The sequence below is a fragment of the Lycium barbarum genome, chromosome 6 (genome assembly GCF_019175385.1).
Source record: "Lycium barbarum isolate Lr01 chromosome 6, ASM1917538v2, whole genome shotgun sequence".
In the NCBI taxonomy this organism is placed as follows: domain Eukaryota; kingdom Viridiplantae; phylum Streptophyta; class Magnoliopsida; order Solanales; family Solanaceae; genus Lycium; species Lycium barbarum.
In genome coordinates this window covers 121,499,851-121,512,352 of record NC_083342.1, presented here as the reverse complement: position 1 = coordinate 121,512,352, position 12,502 = coordinate 121,499,851, and the positions used below count along the sequence as shown (strand labels likewise).

General features: G+C 36.9%; 4 protein-coding genes across 4 annotated transcripts; 3 read left to right on the top strand and 1 right to left on the bottom strand.

Annotated features, from left to right (window-relative positions):
* Positions 1-927: 927 nt before the first annotated feature.
* Positions 928-2,028, top strand: LOC132644554 (uncharacterized). Its single transcript, XM_060361142.1, has one exon. It carries the CDS (start codon positions 928-930, stop codon positions 2,026-2,028), a length of 1,101 nt encoding a protein of 366 aa, XP_060217125.1.
* A 3,777-nt stretch (positions 2,029-5,805) lies between these two features.
* LOC132644553 (uncharacterized) lies at positions 5,806-6,307 on the bottom strand. The gene is made up of 2 exons (XM_060361141.1): positions 6,022-6,307; positions 5,806-5,966 (listed from the first exon to the last, which is right to left on the bottom strand). The coding sequence occupies exons 1-2, from the start codon at positions 6,305-6,307 to the stop codon at positions 5,806-5,808; spliced, it is 447 nt and encodes a 148-aa protein (XP_060217124.1).
* Positions 6,308-6,940: 633 nt separating this feature from the next.
* LOC132598414 (GATA transcription factor 16-like) lies at positions 6,941-8,093 on the top strand. The gene is made up of 3 exons (XM_060311262.1): positions 6,941-7,187; positions 7,334-7,435; positions 7,544-8,093. Exons 1-3 carry the CDS (start codon positions 7,170-7,172, stop codon positions 7,841-7,843), a joined length of 420 nt encoding a protein of 139 aa, XP_060167245.1. The 5' UTR covers positions 6,941-7,169; the 3' UTR covers positions 7,844-8,093.
* A 218-nt stretch (positions 8,094-8,311) lies between these two features.
* LOC132598413 (probable galacturonosyltransferase-like 7) lies at positions 8,312-12,160 on the top strand. Its single transcript, XM_060311261.1, has 2 exons — positions 8,312-10,990; positions 11,509-12,160. Exons 1-2 carry the CDS (start codon positions 10,246-10,248, stop codon positions 11,841-11,843), a joined length of 1,080 nt encoding a protein of 359 aa, XP_060167244.1. The 5' UTR covers positions 8,312-10,245; the 3' UTR covers positions 11,844-12,160.
* The last annotated feature ends 342 nt before the right edge of the window (positions 12,161-12,502 follow it).

Genomic DNA, 12,502 nt, shown 5'->3' with positions numbered 1-12,502 from the left:
TGCGATGTGCAGATATATTGCGACAAATTGGAAGGATATCCTGGAACCTGATGTCTACCTTCATACCGAAGGTTATTATGTTATTAAATTTCAAACAGTCGAGGATACGCAGAAGGTGTATTATGATGGCCCATACTCTATTAACAATCGACCCATCATATTGAAGCAATGGACACCAAATTTTGATTTTAATGTCGAATTTCCATCAGAGATACTACTGTGGGTATTGTTCCCTAAGCTGCCTATGAACTACTGGGGAGATGCTTCGCTCAGTCGGATTGCTAGTCTTGTCGGGACACCCATTTATGCTGATGAATGCACTTGTAAGCAGACTAGGATCTCGTATGCTAGAATCCTAATAGAAGTCAATGTGACTAAACCACTCCCTGAAGCTGTAGTCATAATGGATTGCGATGGGACCAAACACACCCAAGCTGTTGAATACGACTGGAAGATAGAGTTTTGTGAACAATGCCTGGTTGTAGGTCACAGATGTGTCGAGCAGTCAGCGAAGATGAATGTACAACAGCAAAGACCAAACATGCAACGAGCTAGAAGGAGGAGGCAAAATAAGGTTGTCACTCAAGAATGGCAATACAAAGGGCCTATTCAGGAGCGGCGCATTGCGGGAGTTGATCAGGATGTGATTACACTAGCAGGCAACCAGCCAGCACAACGAACGTAACAACCGGAACCAGCTAACCTTGAGACAACTAAAACTCCCCCTCAACAGCAGAACCAGCGACCAAGCCCACTGACCAGCAACAAGGCAGGGGCTGAGCCTGTTCCTGAGCTGAGCTTGGAACATTTTCCTGCCCTTAATAAGGCACCTACTCCGATCAGGAATTCTTTCTCTGTGTTGACTAATGGAAACAATGAGACTCATGCACGGCCTCCTGATAATGCAAGGCCAATTGAAAATTCAATATGACTTGGCTTTGTTGGAATGTTAGAGGGATAAATAAAAGGTACAAACAAAAGGAGCTGAAATACTATATCACTAGTAAGAAGCTCAAATTTGTGTGCCTAGTAGAAACTCGTGTTAAAAGACATAGAGTAGCAAGTGTCTTAAATAATGTGGTTCCTAGATGGGGCAGCCTACACAACTATAGTCATGCCGATAATGGTAGAGTTTGGATGCTTTGGGACCAAAAAAGTTACGAGGTGAAGTTGATAGAAGAAGGGGCTCAATATATTCATGCGCATGTGAAAGGTAGACTCGATGGGTTTGACGCGTATGTCACTGTGATCTACGGGTACAACAGTATAGAGCAAAGGAAAGTGCTATGGCAAAATCTGATTCGAGTAGGCCAAGGGGTTACAAAACCATGGTTGATGTGGAGCGACTTTAATGCAGTATTATCTCCCCTTGATAGACTTATGGGCAACCCTGTTACTTCTGCCGAAACACAGGACTTCTCGGACTGTGTCCAGGATCTACATATGAATGACTTAACATGGAAGGGTGAGTTCTATACTTGGTCAAACAAGCAAACTGGCGCGGACAGAGTCTGGAGCAGGATTGACCGAGCTTTTGGAAATGCGAATTGGCTGATGCAATGGGGACATGTCCAGTCGGAGTATGACATGCCACATATTCCGGATCATTCCCGAATGCTTCTACAGTTATACAAAGCCCCTCAAAGTGGCAAAACTCCCTTTAGATTCTTTAATATTTGGGCTGAACATGACCAGTTCCCTCGCATACTACAGGAGGTATGGATGCATCCGGTGGGACAAACAGGTATGAAGAAAATCTGGCAGAAACTTAAAACACTCAAACCGCGACTTAAAGACCTTAATGTCAAAGAGTTCAAGGGAGTCCGACATAACATCGATAAGGCTCGACTGACCTTAAAGAATGTCCAGGCACAGTTGGGTTCTCAATGCACTGATGAGTTGATAGCAAAGGAAAAACAACTTCTGCTTAATCTAGAAAAATGGTCCTTGATCGAGGAAAACATTCTGAAGCAGAAATCTAGGGCCTCTTGGATTAAACTTGGAGATTGTAACACCAAATATTTTTGAGCTGTGATGAAAGAGCGATGCCAGAGGAAATTGATCAGCGATATTCGCTCCTTAAATGGCCAGAGAATTCGTGAGCCTAAAGACATTGAAGTGGAAATCACTAATTTTTATAGAAGCTTGATGGGGTCGACTCAGGCATGCCTCCCAGCTGTAGATAAACGAATTATGAGGCTGGGACCGGTCCTAAAAAGACAACAACAGCTGGAGTTATGCGCAGAAATCCAAGATCAGGAAATTTGGGAGGGGCTTAAATCTATTGATGATGAGAAATCCCCGGGCATAGATGGGTATTCGGCCTATTTTTTCAAGAAAGCATGGGTTATTATCAAAGAGGATATATGTGCAGCAGTCAAGGATTTCTTTAACTCTGGGTTAATGTACAAAGCCATAAACTGTACTACTATCACGTTGGTGCCTAAAATCCCGAGCCCTGAGACGGTCAAGGACTTTCGGCCTATTGCATGCTGTACCATTTTGTACAAAATCATAGCTAAGATATTGACATCAAGAATGCAAAAGATTATGCCTTTCCTAATTTGTGAGGCTCAGTCGGGTTTTATACCAGGTAGGAGGATTTCTGATAACATCCTACTGGCCCACGAATTAGTGAAAGCCTACTCTAGGAAACATATTTCTGCTAGATGCATGATCAAGATCGATTTACAAAAAGCGTATGATTCAGTTGAGTGGGCATACCTAGAACAGATTTTGGAGGAGTTGGGATTCCCTGCAAAATTCAAGGGCTGGCTAATGCAATGTGTTACTACTGTCAACTATACTATCCTGGTAATTGGGTCTCCAAAGAAACCATTTGATGCAGCAAAGGGGTTGCGACAAGGCGATCCGATCTCCCCCTTCTTATTCGCCATTGTCATGGAATATTTAAGTAGAAGCCTGAACAATTTGCGGACAGACAGGTCCTTTAAATACCATCCACGATGCTCAAAATTAGGGATAACTCATCTCAGCTTTGCGAATGATTTATTGCTTTTCTCCAAAGGGGACCTAGCCTCTGTGACTACACTGCATAAGTCTTTTTTGTTGTTCTCTCGGGCATCAGGACTACAAGCAAATTTGAACAAGAGTTCTGTTTATTTCGGTGGGGTTGAACAAAATGAGCGGGATAGAATCCTACAACACCTGGGGTATTCGTGTGGAGACTTACCCTTCAAGTATCTTGGTATACCGCTAACTACAAAGAAGCTTACTCTAATTTAATGGCAGCCACTGATTGAGAAAATTGTAAAAAGAGTATCTTCTTGGACTGCTAAGAAACTATCATATGCAGGGCGGGTTCAACTAGTACAAAGTGTATTATTTGGCATACAATCATATTGGGCACAACTCTTCATCTTGCCTGCTAAGGTGATCAAAGCCATTGAAGCATATTGTAGAAGCTATGTTTGGTCCGGGGTCAATACAATCACAAAAAAAGCACTTGTTGCATGGGATAGAGTCTGTTGTCCTAAGGCTTCGGGGGGTCTCAATCTCATAAACCTTCAGGTGTGGAACCAAGCGGCTATAGCTAAACTTTGTTGGGACCTAGCGAGGAAGCAAGATCGACTCTGGATAAAATGGATTCATACATTCTACATCATAGATCAGCAGTTGGCCACTCTTAAAATACCTCGCCAAGCAAGTTGGATGGTCCGAAAAATTATTGACACTTGGGAAAAACTCGAGCAAGTGACCACTGGGACGCTGCCTGCCAAAAGCGCGATCAGAAACATCTATCTACAGCTACTGAACAACCATGAGAGAGTGAATTGGAAATGCTTAATGTTCCATAATGATGCCCGACCCAAATATGTGTTTATCTTGTGGCTATGTCTTCATGGAAAATTGTTGACAATTGATAGACTACTCAGCTGGGGACTGAGCTTTGATCCAGTGTGTGTGCTGTGTAAAACGTATAATGAAGACAGGGAACGCATGTTCGTCAAGTGTACATATGCGCAGCAACTCTGGAACAGAGTACTGACGTGGTTAAACCAACCACTGACCAGTGCGCAAACATGGCTGCAGCACCTGGAATGGTTGATCAACCGAGGGAAAGGTAAGTCACAGCAAGCTAGCTTATTTCGTATGGTGTGTGCTGAAGTGACGAACTCAATATGGAACGAAAGGAATGCGAGGATTTTTGAACAGCGAAGCCGTGAAGTGGAGAAAGTTGCCCGCGAAATAGCCTACATATGCAATGTGCAAGCTACTCCAGGCTTACAATCTCTTATGCAGAGCTACATATTCTGAGGGAGTAATAAACCTAGCATTAGGCTTTTATATGTGTTTTGTAGGTAGATAGTAGTAAACCAGATAGATAGCTGTGTTTGGCTATGCTATGGAGCTGTAATTGACACACTTGGTGATTAATAAACAAGTTAGTTACCAAAAACAAAAAGTGCACGGAGGAAATAAATTTATGTAGGAAAATTAAAATTGAACTGCATACATCTATACATGAGAAGAGAATAAATATTCAGCAAGAACGTCAAAAGTCAAAAGTGAACAAGTAAAATTGCACAGAGGAAATAAATGTGTCGAAGAATTAAAATTGAAGTGCATATGTCTATACATGAGAAGAGAATAAATATTAAGTACTATGACATATGTCCACGTGGGATTAAAAAATAGTTGAATAAAGTGTACAAGTTATATAACTTATGGTATAAACATTTATTGCGTGTACAATTTGTAAAGCTTTTGGTACAACTTGGGTATGCTGTGTCAGTACCAGCAAGGCACTTATATATATATATATATGCGTGCGCGCTTGATTCTCACAAAAATTAATCAAAGCAGTTCATTATATGCCACTTACAACTTATATATATATAACATATTTTTACAAGTACAAACAATACAATGAAATAAAAGCTCTTATGAAATGCAAATCAACTCTAACATCTTAACTTTCAAACAATGAAAAAATCAAAATTTCTTAAAACAATATTACTATCATACTATTCATTTTATCTCCCTAAGCAAATAATCAATAAAATTTATCAGTATTATAATTAAAACGTAATTCATTCATAAATAAAAATAAAATTACTTTCAAATAGCGAAATAATAAAATATGATAATTTTGATACATAAAACAAAAGACCAATGACAAGTGAAAATATACCATTTAGCTATGTATTTTTAAAAGAAATATTAAGTGATATTTACCCTCACGATGTTCTCAAATATTAAATATGCAATACTACAATTTGTTATGTTAGTTAAACCTCTTATTTTTGTAGATGAAAACTATTAAGTATCATTCATTTGTTAAAGAATTATGAGGGTCATCGATTTTAATCAAGGAGTTTAACATATAATTTGTGTAAGAACTATTAGGCAAGCCCTAAGCGTTGGGCATTAGGCGTTAGGCGTATTTAGGAGGTACAGTTGGACTTTTAGGGCGCAAGCCTCACAGGAGCTAAGCCCCGCACGTGAGCCCTGGAGCGTTTTGCCATTGCCCAGCCCCAAGGGGAGCCCGGGATAAGTCCTGAAACTACCTTTTAAAACAGTGGGTAATATTGTCACTTCAATTATTATTCATGTATTAGTAATTTCATCTTTTACCCCACATAAAATAATATATAGTTTTCCTCATAACTTATACATGTATTAGTTATGCAGGTTTCTAAATCGTAAACCAAACGCCGTACTAATTTTATACATGAATAACTTACTTCCTAACTAGCTACCAAATATTGTATTAATTATGTAGAAAATAATACATACATAAGTGTTTTTTTTTTTTTTTTTTTTTTTGAAAACGTGTTTTCATTATGTATTATTCAAATCAAACGCAAGTACATCGGTAATGAGAGACGGAGGGAAAGTATTCCACTCCATCGAACCAGACATAGAAGCAGATGCTCTAGCAAGACAATGAGCAACCTGATTCGCTGATTTCTTAACAGACGACAAAGAGAAAAATGGTAACTCTTTGAGAAGAGTTTTACAATAAAAAACTAAAGCATCAAAATAAGAGTAGTTCACCAATTCCTTCTAGAGCTTGCCTCACGAGTAGATTATCAGTTTCCACAATAAGCCTCGTTGTACTGAATAGCTCCTTCAACCAAGTAAGAGCCTCACGCACTCCTATGATCTCGGCCAACAAAGGGCTAGCAACACGATCGAGGAATATTGTTTTTCCAGCGATGAATTGACCCAAGTGATCACGTAACACCATGCCTACCTCCGTCAAAGCTGTATGGATATCGTAAGAGGCATCGATATTACATTTGATTGTGAAAAGCGGAGGCAATTCCCATTTAGTAGTCATAATATTCACTGTAGCAGTAGCCGTCTTGTCTCTCAAATTGGAATTTCTCCATTCCTCCAGGTCCTTCTTCGCACGGTACAAAGTATTAATGGGTCGTTTGGTGCATGTTATAAGTTGAGATATCCCAACACTAATTTTTTGTACCATGTTTGGTAGGAGGTATAAATTTATCCGGGGATAAAGATAAATTTATACCTTGTACCAAACAAAGCACAAAATGCATCCTGGGATAAAAGATGAGATATCCCATCTTATCCCACTTATACTGAGATTATTTTATCCCATTCAAAAAATAGAATAAAAATAATCCCAACTCTTGGGCTAAATTAGTCCCGAAATTACAATCTCGGGATAATTTAACTATCTACCACTAAGTGGCTTCTTAATAAGCTACTAAACGACCCCTAATATATTCAATTTAATCAAGACACATAAAACGAAATAGGATATTTATCTTATTTCCAGAACACTTTGGTGCATGCAGTGGACACGTGGTGTACATTTAACATTAATTTGGCAGTCTTCTGTGCCGTCAAAACAAAAAATCAAGGCCATTCCTGTCAATTCACATCGAAAAATTAGGGTTGAGTCCACATTTGTTTTCCAGTCTGTCCTTTATATTTCCCATCATTACATTACATCAGCCACCTCATGTACTACTCCTCACTCTCATCCCTGCAAATCCACCTTCGCATTATCAAATCTTTTCCTCAAATTTTTCTTTAATTTCTTCACTTTAATAACTACCTTCTCTGTTGGTCCAATCACTTTACATTGCTTAGGGTTCTATGCTTTTCGTTTTAACACGAAAAATTCACTAGCGATTTCTTCCAGTTTCTCTGTTTTTGACAAGGTTGAGTTCATGGATCCAACACAAAAGGTAAAACTAAGACCCAATTCATAATCATTTTTTCCAGCATTGCAGTTTTTCATTTTTCTTTTTTTTCAATTTGTATAAATTTACTTGTTCGAATGAATGAATCCTTAAATCACTTTGGCTGTCTGGTTCTTTTTTCTCTGATACAGGATGATGCTTCGGGTAATGAGACAACAGGGAATCCAAAATGTTGCTCTGATTGCAAAACTACAAAGACACCCTTGTGGAGATCTGGTCCTTGTGGACCTAAGGTAATTTAATTTCACTCATTTTTGTCTTAATCAAAGGTTTCTAATCTGGGGTTTGATCCAAATCACGCGATCAGCTGCTAATTCGTGTTGTTAATTACTTTGTTGTAGTCACTTTGCAATGCTTGTGGGATCAAATACAGGAAGAAAAAGAGAACCCCAAGCAAAGGTCCAGAGAAGAAAAAAGAAAAACTCACTTCTAACAGCAATGAGGATAAAATTGGAAATTCAAAAGATGGGAAAATAAGCAAAGTATTGAGGGTGAAATTGATGATGTTAGGAAAAGAAGTGGTGATATTACAAAGACAAAGATCTTCAATGAAGAAGCCAAGAAATCAAAGGAAAATTGATGAAGTTGAAAGAGCTGCTTTTGTTTTGATGGCTCTGTCTTGTGGCTCTGTTTTTGCCTAAACAAAGCACAAATAGTCAGTACTAAACAAAACCCTAACCTCTTTTTTGCTTATTAAAGTAGACAAAAAAAAAACCCTTGTTTTTAGCTTTTAGTAGAAGCTTTTTAGGGTTATTAAAAAAATATTCTTAGTGTGCTAACAGCAAAAAAGAAGAAAGCCTTATAGAGAAATGGCTTGATTTTGGATGGAAGAAAGTGAAAGTGTATATATGATGGTGCTGATGATTGGATGTGACTTTTTTTGGTTTTGCATATTGTTGTGTTTTTGGTGTCTAAAATTTGAATCATTGATTGATATTCTGCAAATGTTAAAGTGGTTTTCTTGTAAAGTTGGTGAATATCCTTAAATGTTGCCAATTCTATGTTTTTCTTCAATGGGCTAATTGTGTGATTGGTACTCTCTTTTTCTCTTTGGGAATGGGTGGCAAGTTGAGGAAGGGTAGGCAAGGAAAATAACAGGTTGGTGGAAATTAATACATTCAAATTACTCTTTTTGTTGTTCAAGAGTCAAGACATTGTGCGTTAGTTTAATATGAGTAATTCGACTGCTGTTGTTTTATTTTGTACTAGTTCATTAGTTGTAAGAGAGAAAAGGTTATTTTCTTAGCGGAGTATTTAAGTCCTAAAGTTTCTTTTAAACTAGAAAGGGTTAATTTTAAGTTACATCATACATCTGAGATTGTGAATTAGATTAATGGTGTAATGTTTTAGTTCTTTTTAATATTACATCTTGGTTTAGATTGTGAATTCAAATTTATCTAGGGCGGTCCAGGCAAACATTCAATGAAGAGGCAAACTGATGTCAAAGAAACTATCTACTCACAGAGTAGTCATTCCGAATGCTGTTTTAGATTGCACTGTGTTTATTAATACAGTACTAAAACTATTGCTTAATATACATTTGGTTTTACAAAAGAGCATTTGTTTCTGTCATCTTGATTTTCCTCCTCACAAGTGAATGTTTAAAGAATCCAACGCTGCAAGATAAAAAAATCAAAGACTCATTTAGTAAAAATGTAAAATAGTCGACAACAATGTGCAAACCTGTCGTTGGTTTTGGTTCGACTATTTGGATCTCTACTTTAGTTTAACAAACTATAATTGGTCAGAACCTTTTAAACAAAGGGCTTCATTTTGGTATTGGAAAAAGATAGGAAGAAAGTGAAATTGTATGTATGTATGATGTTGCTGATGATTAGAGCTGCTTTTTATAGTTCTGCACTTTGTTGTCTGTTTGCCGCCTAAAATTGGATCATACATTGAGATTCTGCTAAACTTTGGTTTTCTTGTAAAGATGATGAAAAGATTCTAAAATTTTCCCATGTTTTTTCCTCAATGGGTTGACTGAAGGACGTGGTTAAACTTTATAGTTTCCTTTCCTCCTTTCGTTTGATGTTTTAATCGCTAGCACTAAAAAAAGATCTTAGCACTAAAGGCTTTGTATTGCAATTTGCAAGGATTTGTTCAATACGGATGTCAAATTATTGTGTTTCTAATTTGAAGCGTTCAATCTATGTATGTGAACCCTCATAGATAATTAGGTGGCTATCGCCATCCCACGCCCTCTTTTTCTTGTCACAAGGGTGAGTTTTTCTCTTTATCAATTCTTAAAACCAATTCCAGTGGAGGGTTTAGATAACTAACAACCGCATTAATTTGACTTTATAGCTTTATGGTTTAGGGATTGTCTGGTATATTAACCTAAACTTTGGAAGTAGATAGCATTTCAATTATTAAGAATGACAAATTGAGAAGTAAGAGTAAAATTAAAGTGCGAAGAAAAAATTATTTGTTAGAAGTAGTTGAAACTTGATAGCTTAGTAAAGGTATTGTTGTAGGATTCCTAGTGGAATTAATTATGCATATTCTGTAGAATATAATCGCATTCTTAGCTCTTAAGAAAGACATGACAATTCCACCAGGCTAAAGTATAGCTCCCACTCCTAGCCTCTATCGACTTTCAGTTCTGAATTGACGTAAAATAACGATCCATTACCCTTTCTTAAATCTGATATAAGAACTGTTTAGTTTAAAAAATAAATTTTTGTTTTCGACAAAGTAGAATATAAAATGTAGTATTTTGTGGAAACAAAACCCAAAGTCTCAAATATTTGAATTGGCCTACAACTACAAGGGTAGTGGGGAGGGTGGGTCCTACCTCTAAATAAGAAGTGAAACTTTTAATTTCTTTTCCACATGATTACTGGGGTAGAAGTTATTCATGATGACAGAGTCCATACGCTTCATGTTCCTATTAAACTACCCTCCAAATCCAATCAGCTTGTTCTTTCTAAATCTGAAAAGAAACTAAATATTCACTCAAGAAGAAGAAGAGAAGAGATGTGAAGAAGAGATTTCTGGTGGTGGCAAAGGGAAAATTAGTAGAAAGGATCAGTCCAATTTGATGTTCAAGTGTATAGAAGAAAAAATGACTTGGTTTATTGAAATTTCAAGCTTTATGATCACCATTTCAATTGTGATCATTTTGGCCTATCCTTTTCTACCATCCTATCCTCCAGCAGAAGCAATAAAATCATCCGATTCAAATCCTGATCCTCTGTTCAACTATAAACAATCACCAAATTTCAAGAACTCTCCAAAATGTTCAATAATTCCCACAAGTTCCATTAGCACAAAAATTTGCAATCCTTCTCTAGTCCATATTTCAATGACCCTTGACATTAAATTCCTTCGTGGATCGGTCGCTGCAATTCATTCAATCCATCAGCATTGTCACTGCCCTGAAAATCTTTTCTTCCATTTCATTTCATCTGATACAAATCTTGAACCCCACTTGGAAAAAATATTCCCCTTTTTGGCTTTCAAGATTTACTATTTCAGTCCGGGGATTGTGCAGAACAAGATTTCTTCTAGCATAAGGCAAGCTCTTGAACATCCATTGAATTATGCAAGGAATTACTTGGCTGACCTCTTAGAGCCCTGTGTTGAAAGGGTCATATACTTGGATTCTGATATCATTGTAGTTGATGACATTTCCAATTTGTGGAGAATAAGTCTTGGATCAACAACTTTGGGATCACCCGAGTACTGCCATGCTAATTTCACCAACTATTTTACCCCTAAATTTTGGTCTCACAAGAAGTTTTCTCGCGCGTTCCATGGCCAGAGACCTTGTTACTTCAACACAGGTATGATGATGATATTTCTTCTCCTGTTTTATGTAATTGTTTATGATCACATTGGATATTCTTTCTAAAGAATGGTTCAACCAATATGCAAGAATCAAATACTTTGTTAAAATGCAATGTCAAAGTGCACTTAATAAAAATTAGATATACCTGTCTGGTACTAAAATAAAGCTACAGATGTACATGTAGTCCAAATTTACACCTAATTTACCCTGTTTCAACAACCATTCATCAAGAAAGTCCTTACTATACCTAAAATACAACTAGGAATGTCTTTTTCTTTCTTGTTTGGTTACTTCTTTATGCTTAGGGAATAAGGAGCCTTTTATGGAAGAGTCAACGACTAAATCATGCAACGGTAAATGATGGATTTAACTTATTTATACTAACAGTGTAATATGTTAATGTGTTATAAAGCTTACTGTTACATGTTGTTGAGGGACAACTAACCTGATTGTCTAAAAACACGAAATAAAAATTGGTAGGACTAATGATAACCGAACGGTTGACATTTTCAGGTGTAATGGTGATTGATTTAACTAAATGGAGGAAGTACAGATACACAAGGAAACTAGAAAGATGGATGAAGATTCAGAGAGTGCATAGGATATATGAGCTTGGTTCATTGCCCCCATTTTTATTGGTATTTGCAGGGAAGATAGTACCAATTGACCAAAGATGGAACCAGCATGGACTTGGAGGGGATAATTTGAGTGGAAGTTGCAGAAATATACATGCTGGTCCTGTTAGTTTGTTGCATTGGAGTGGAGGTGGAAAACCTTGGCTCAGGCTGGATTCTGGCAACTCTTGCCCTCTCGACGAGCTCTGGGCTCGCTACGACTTGCATGGCTAGAAATAACATCCAATGATCACTTGTCGGCCTTATCGTTGAAAAATAGTCATTGTACTGAAATTTCAAATTCAACAAGTAAAACTCCAGAATAATGGCTACTTTTCAATTATAGGTGCTGAAAAGTGGTTATTTATGAATTTTCCCCTAGCACATACCTGACCAGAAATTTGACAATTAATAATTTCCCTATAAAATTCTGAATGCACCATTTTGTGAATCATCTTATCAATCATTGATAGTACCTCTAAGTTTAGCGTTTGTGCACCAAACGTATGTAAGTTTTTTACACGACCAGATTAATCCACAGCGATAAATGACTATAGTTATTAGTCACCCAAATATAAAGTAATGACATGTTATAAAAGGTTAAATTAAAAAATGATAGTGTGAGAATTATTTGTATTACCAGTGTACATTGATTATATATAAAATATATTTCTTAAATCAATACCATTTGAAGACCTTTTGATGACCCAATTTTTCTTAATCTCGCCCAGTAGTTTAGGTGAACTCTATGCATAAGCTATAATATCATATTTGAACTACTTTCCTATTCAAATCAAAAATAATTTTCTATTTATCGGTAATATTGTAAAACTATACTTAATAATTAGAAGAATTCACTAAAAAATATTTAAGAATGTAATAAAGAGAGAAAA

Coding starts and splice junctions, on each gene's coding strand:
- LOC132644554 (XM_060361142.1), top strand. CDS start 928: ATGACTTGGCTTTGTTGGAATGTTAGAGGGATAAATAAAAGGTACAAA.
- LOC132644553 (XM_060361141.1), bottom strand. CDS start 6,307: ATGACTACTAAATGGGAATTGCCTCCGCTTTTCACAATCAAATGTAAT. Junction 5,967..6,021: donor GCAAGCTCTAGAAGGAATTG/GTGAACTACTCT, acceptor CTCTTCTCAAAG/AGTTACCATTTTTCTCTTTG.
- LOC132598414 (XM_060311262.1), top strand. Junction 7,436..7,543: donor CTGGTCCTTGTGGACCTAAG/GTAATTTAATTT, acceptor ACTTTGTTGTAG/TCACTTTGCAATGCTTGTGG.
- LOC132598413 (XM_060311261.1), top strand. CDS start 10,246: ATGTTCAAGTGTATAGAAGAAAAAATGACTTGGTTTATTGAAATTTCA. Junction 10,991..11,508: donor ACCTTGTTACTTCAACACAG/GTATGATGATGA, acceptor TGACATTTTCAG/GTGTAATGGTGATTGATTTA.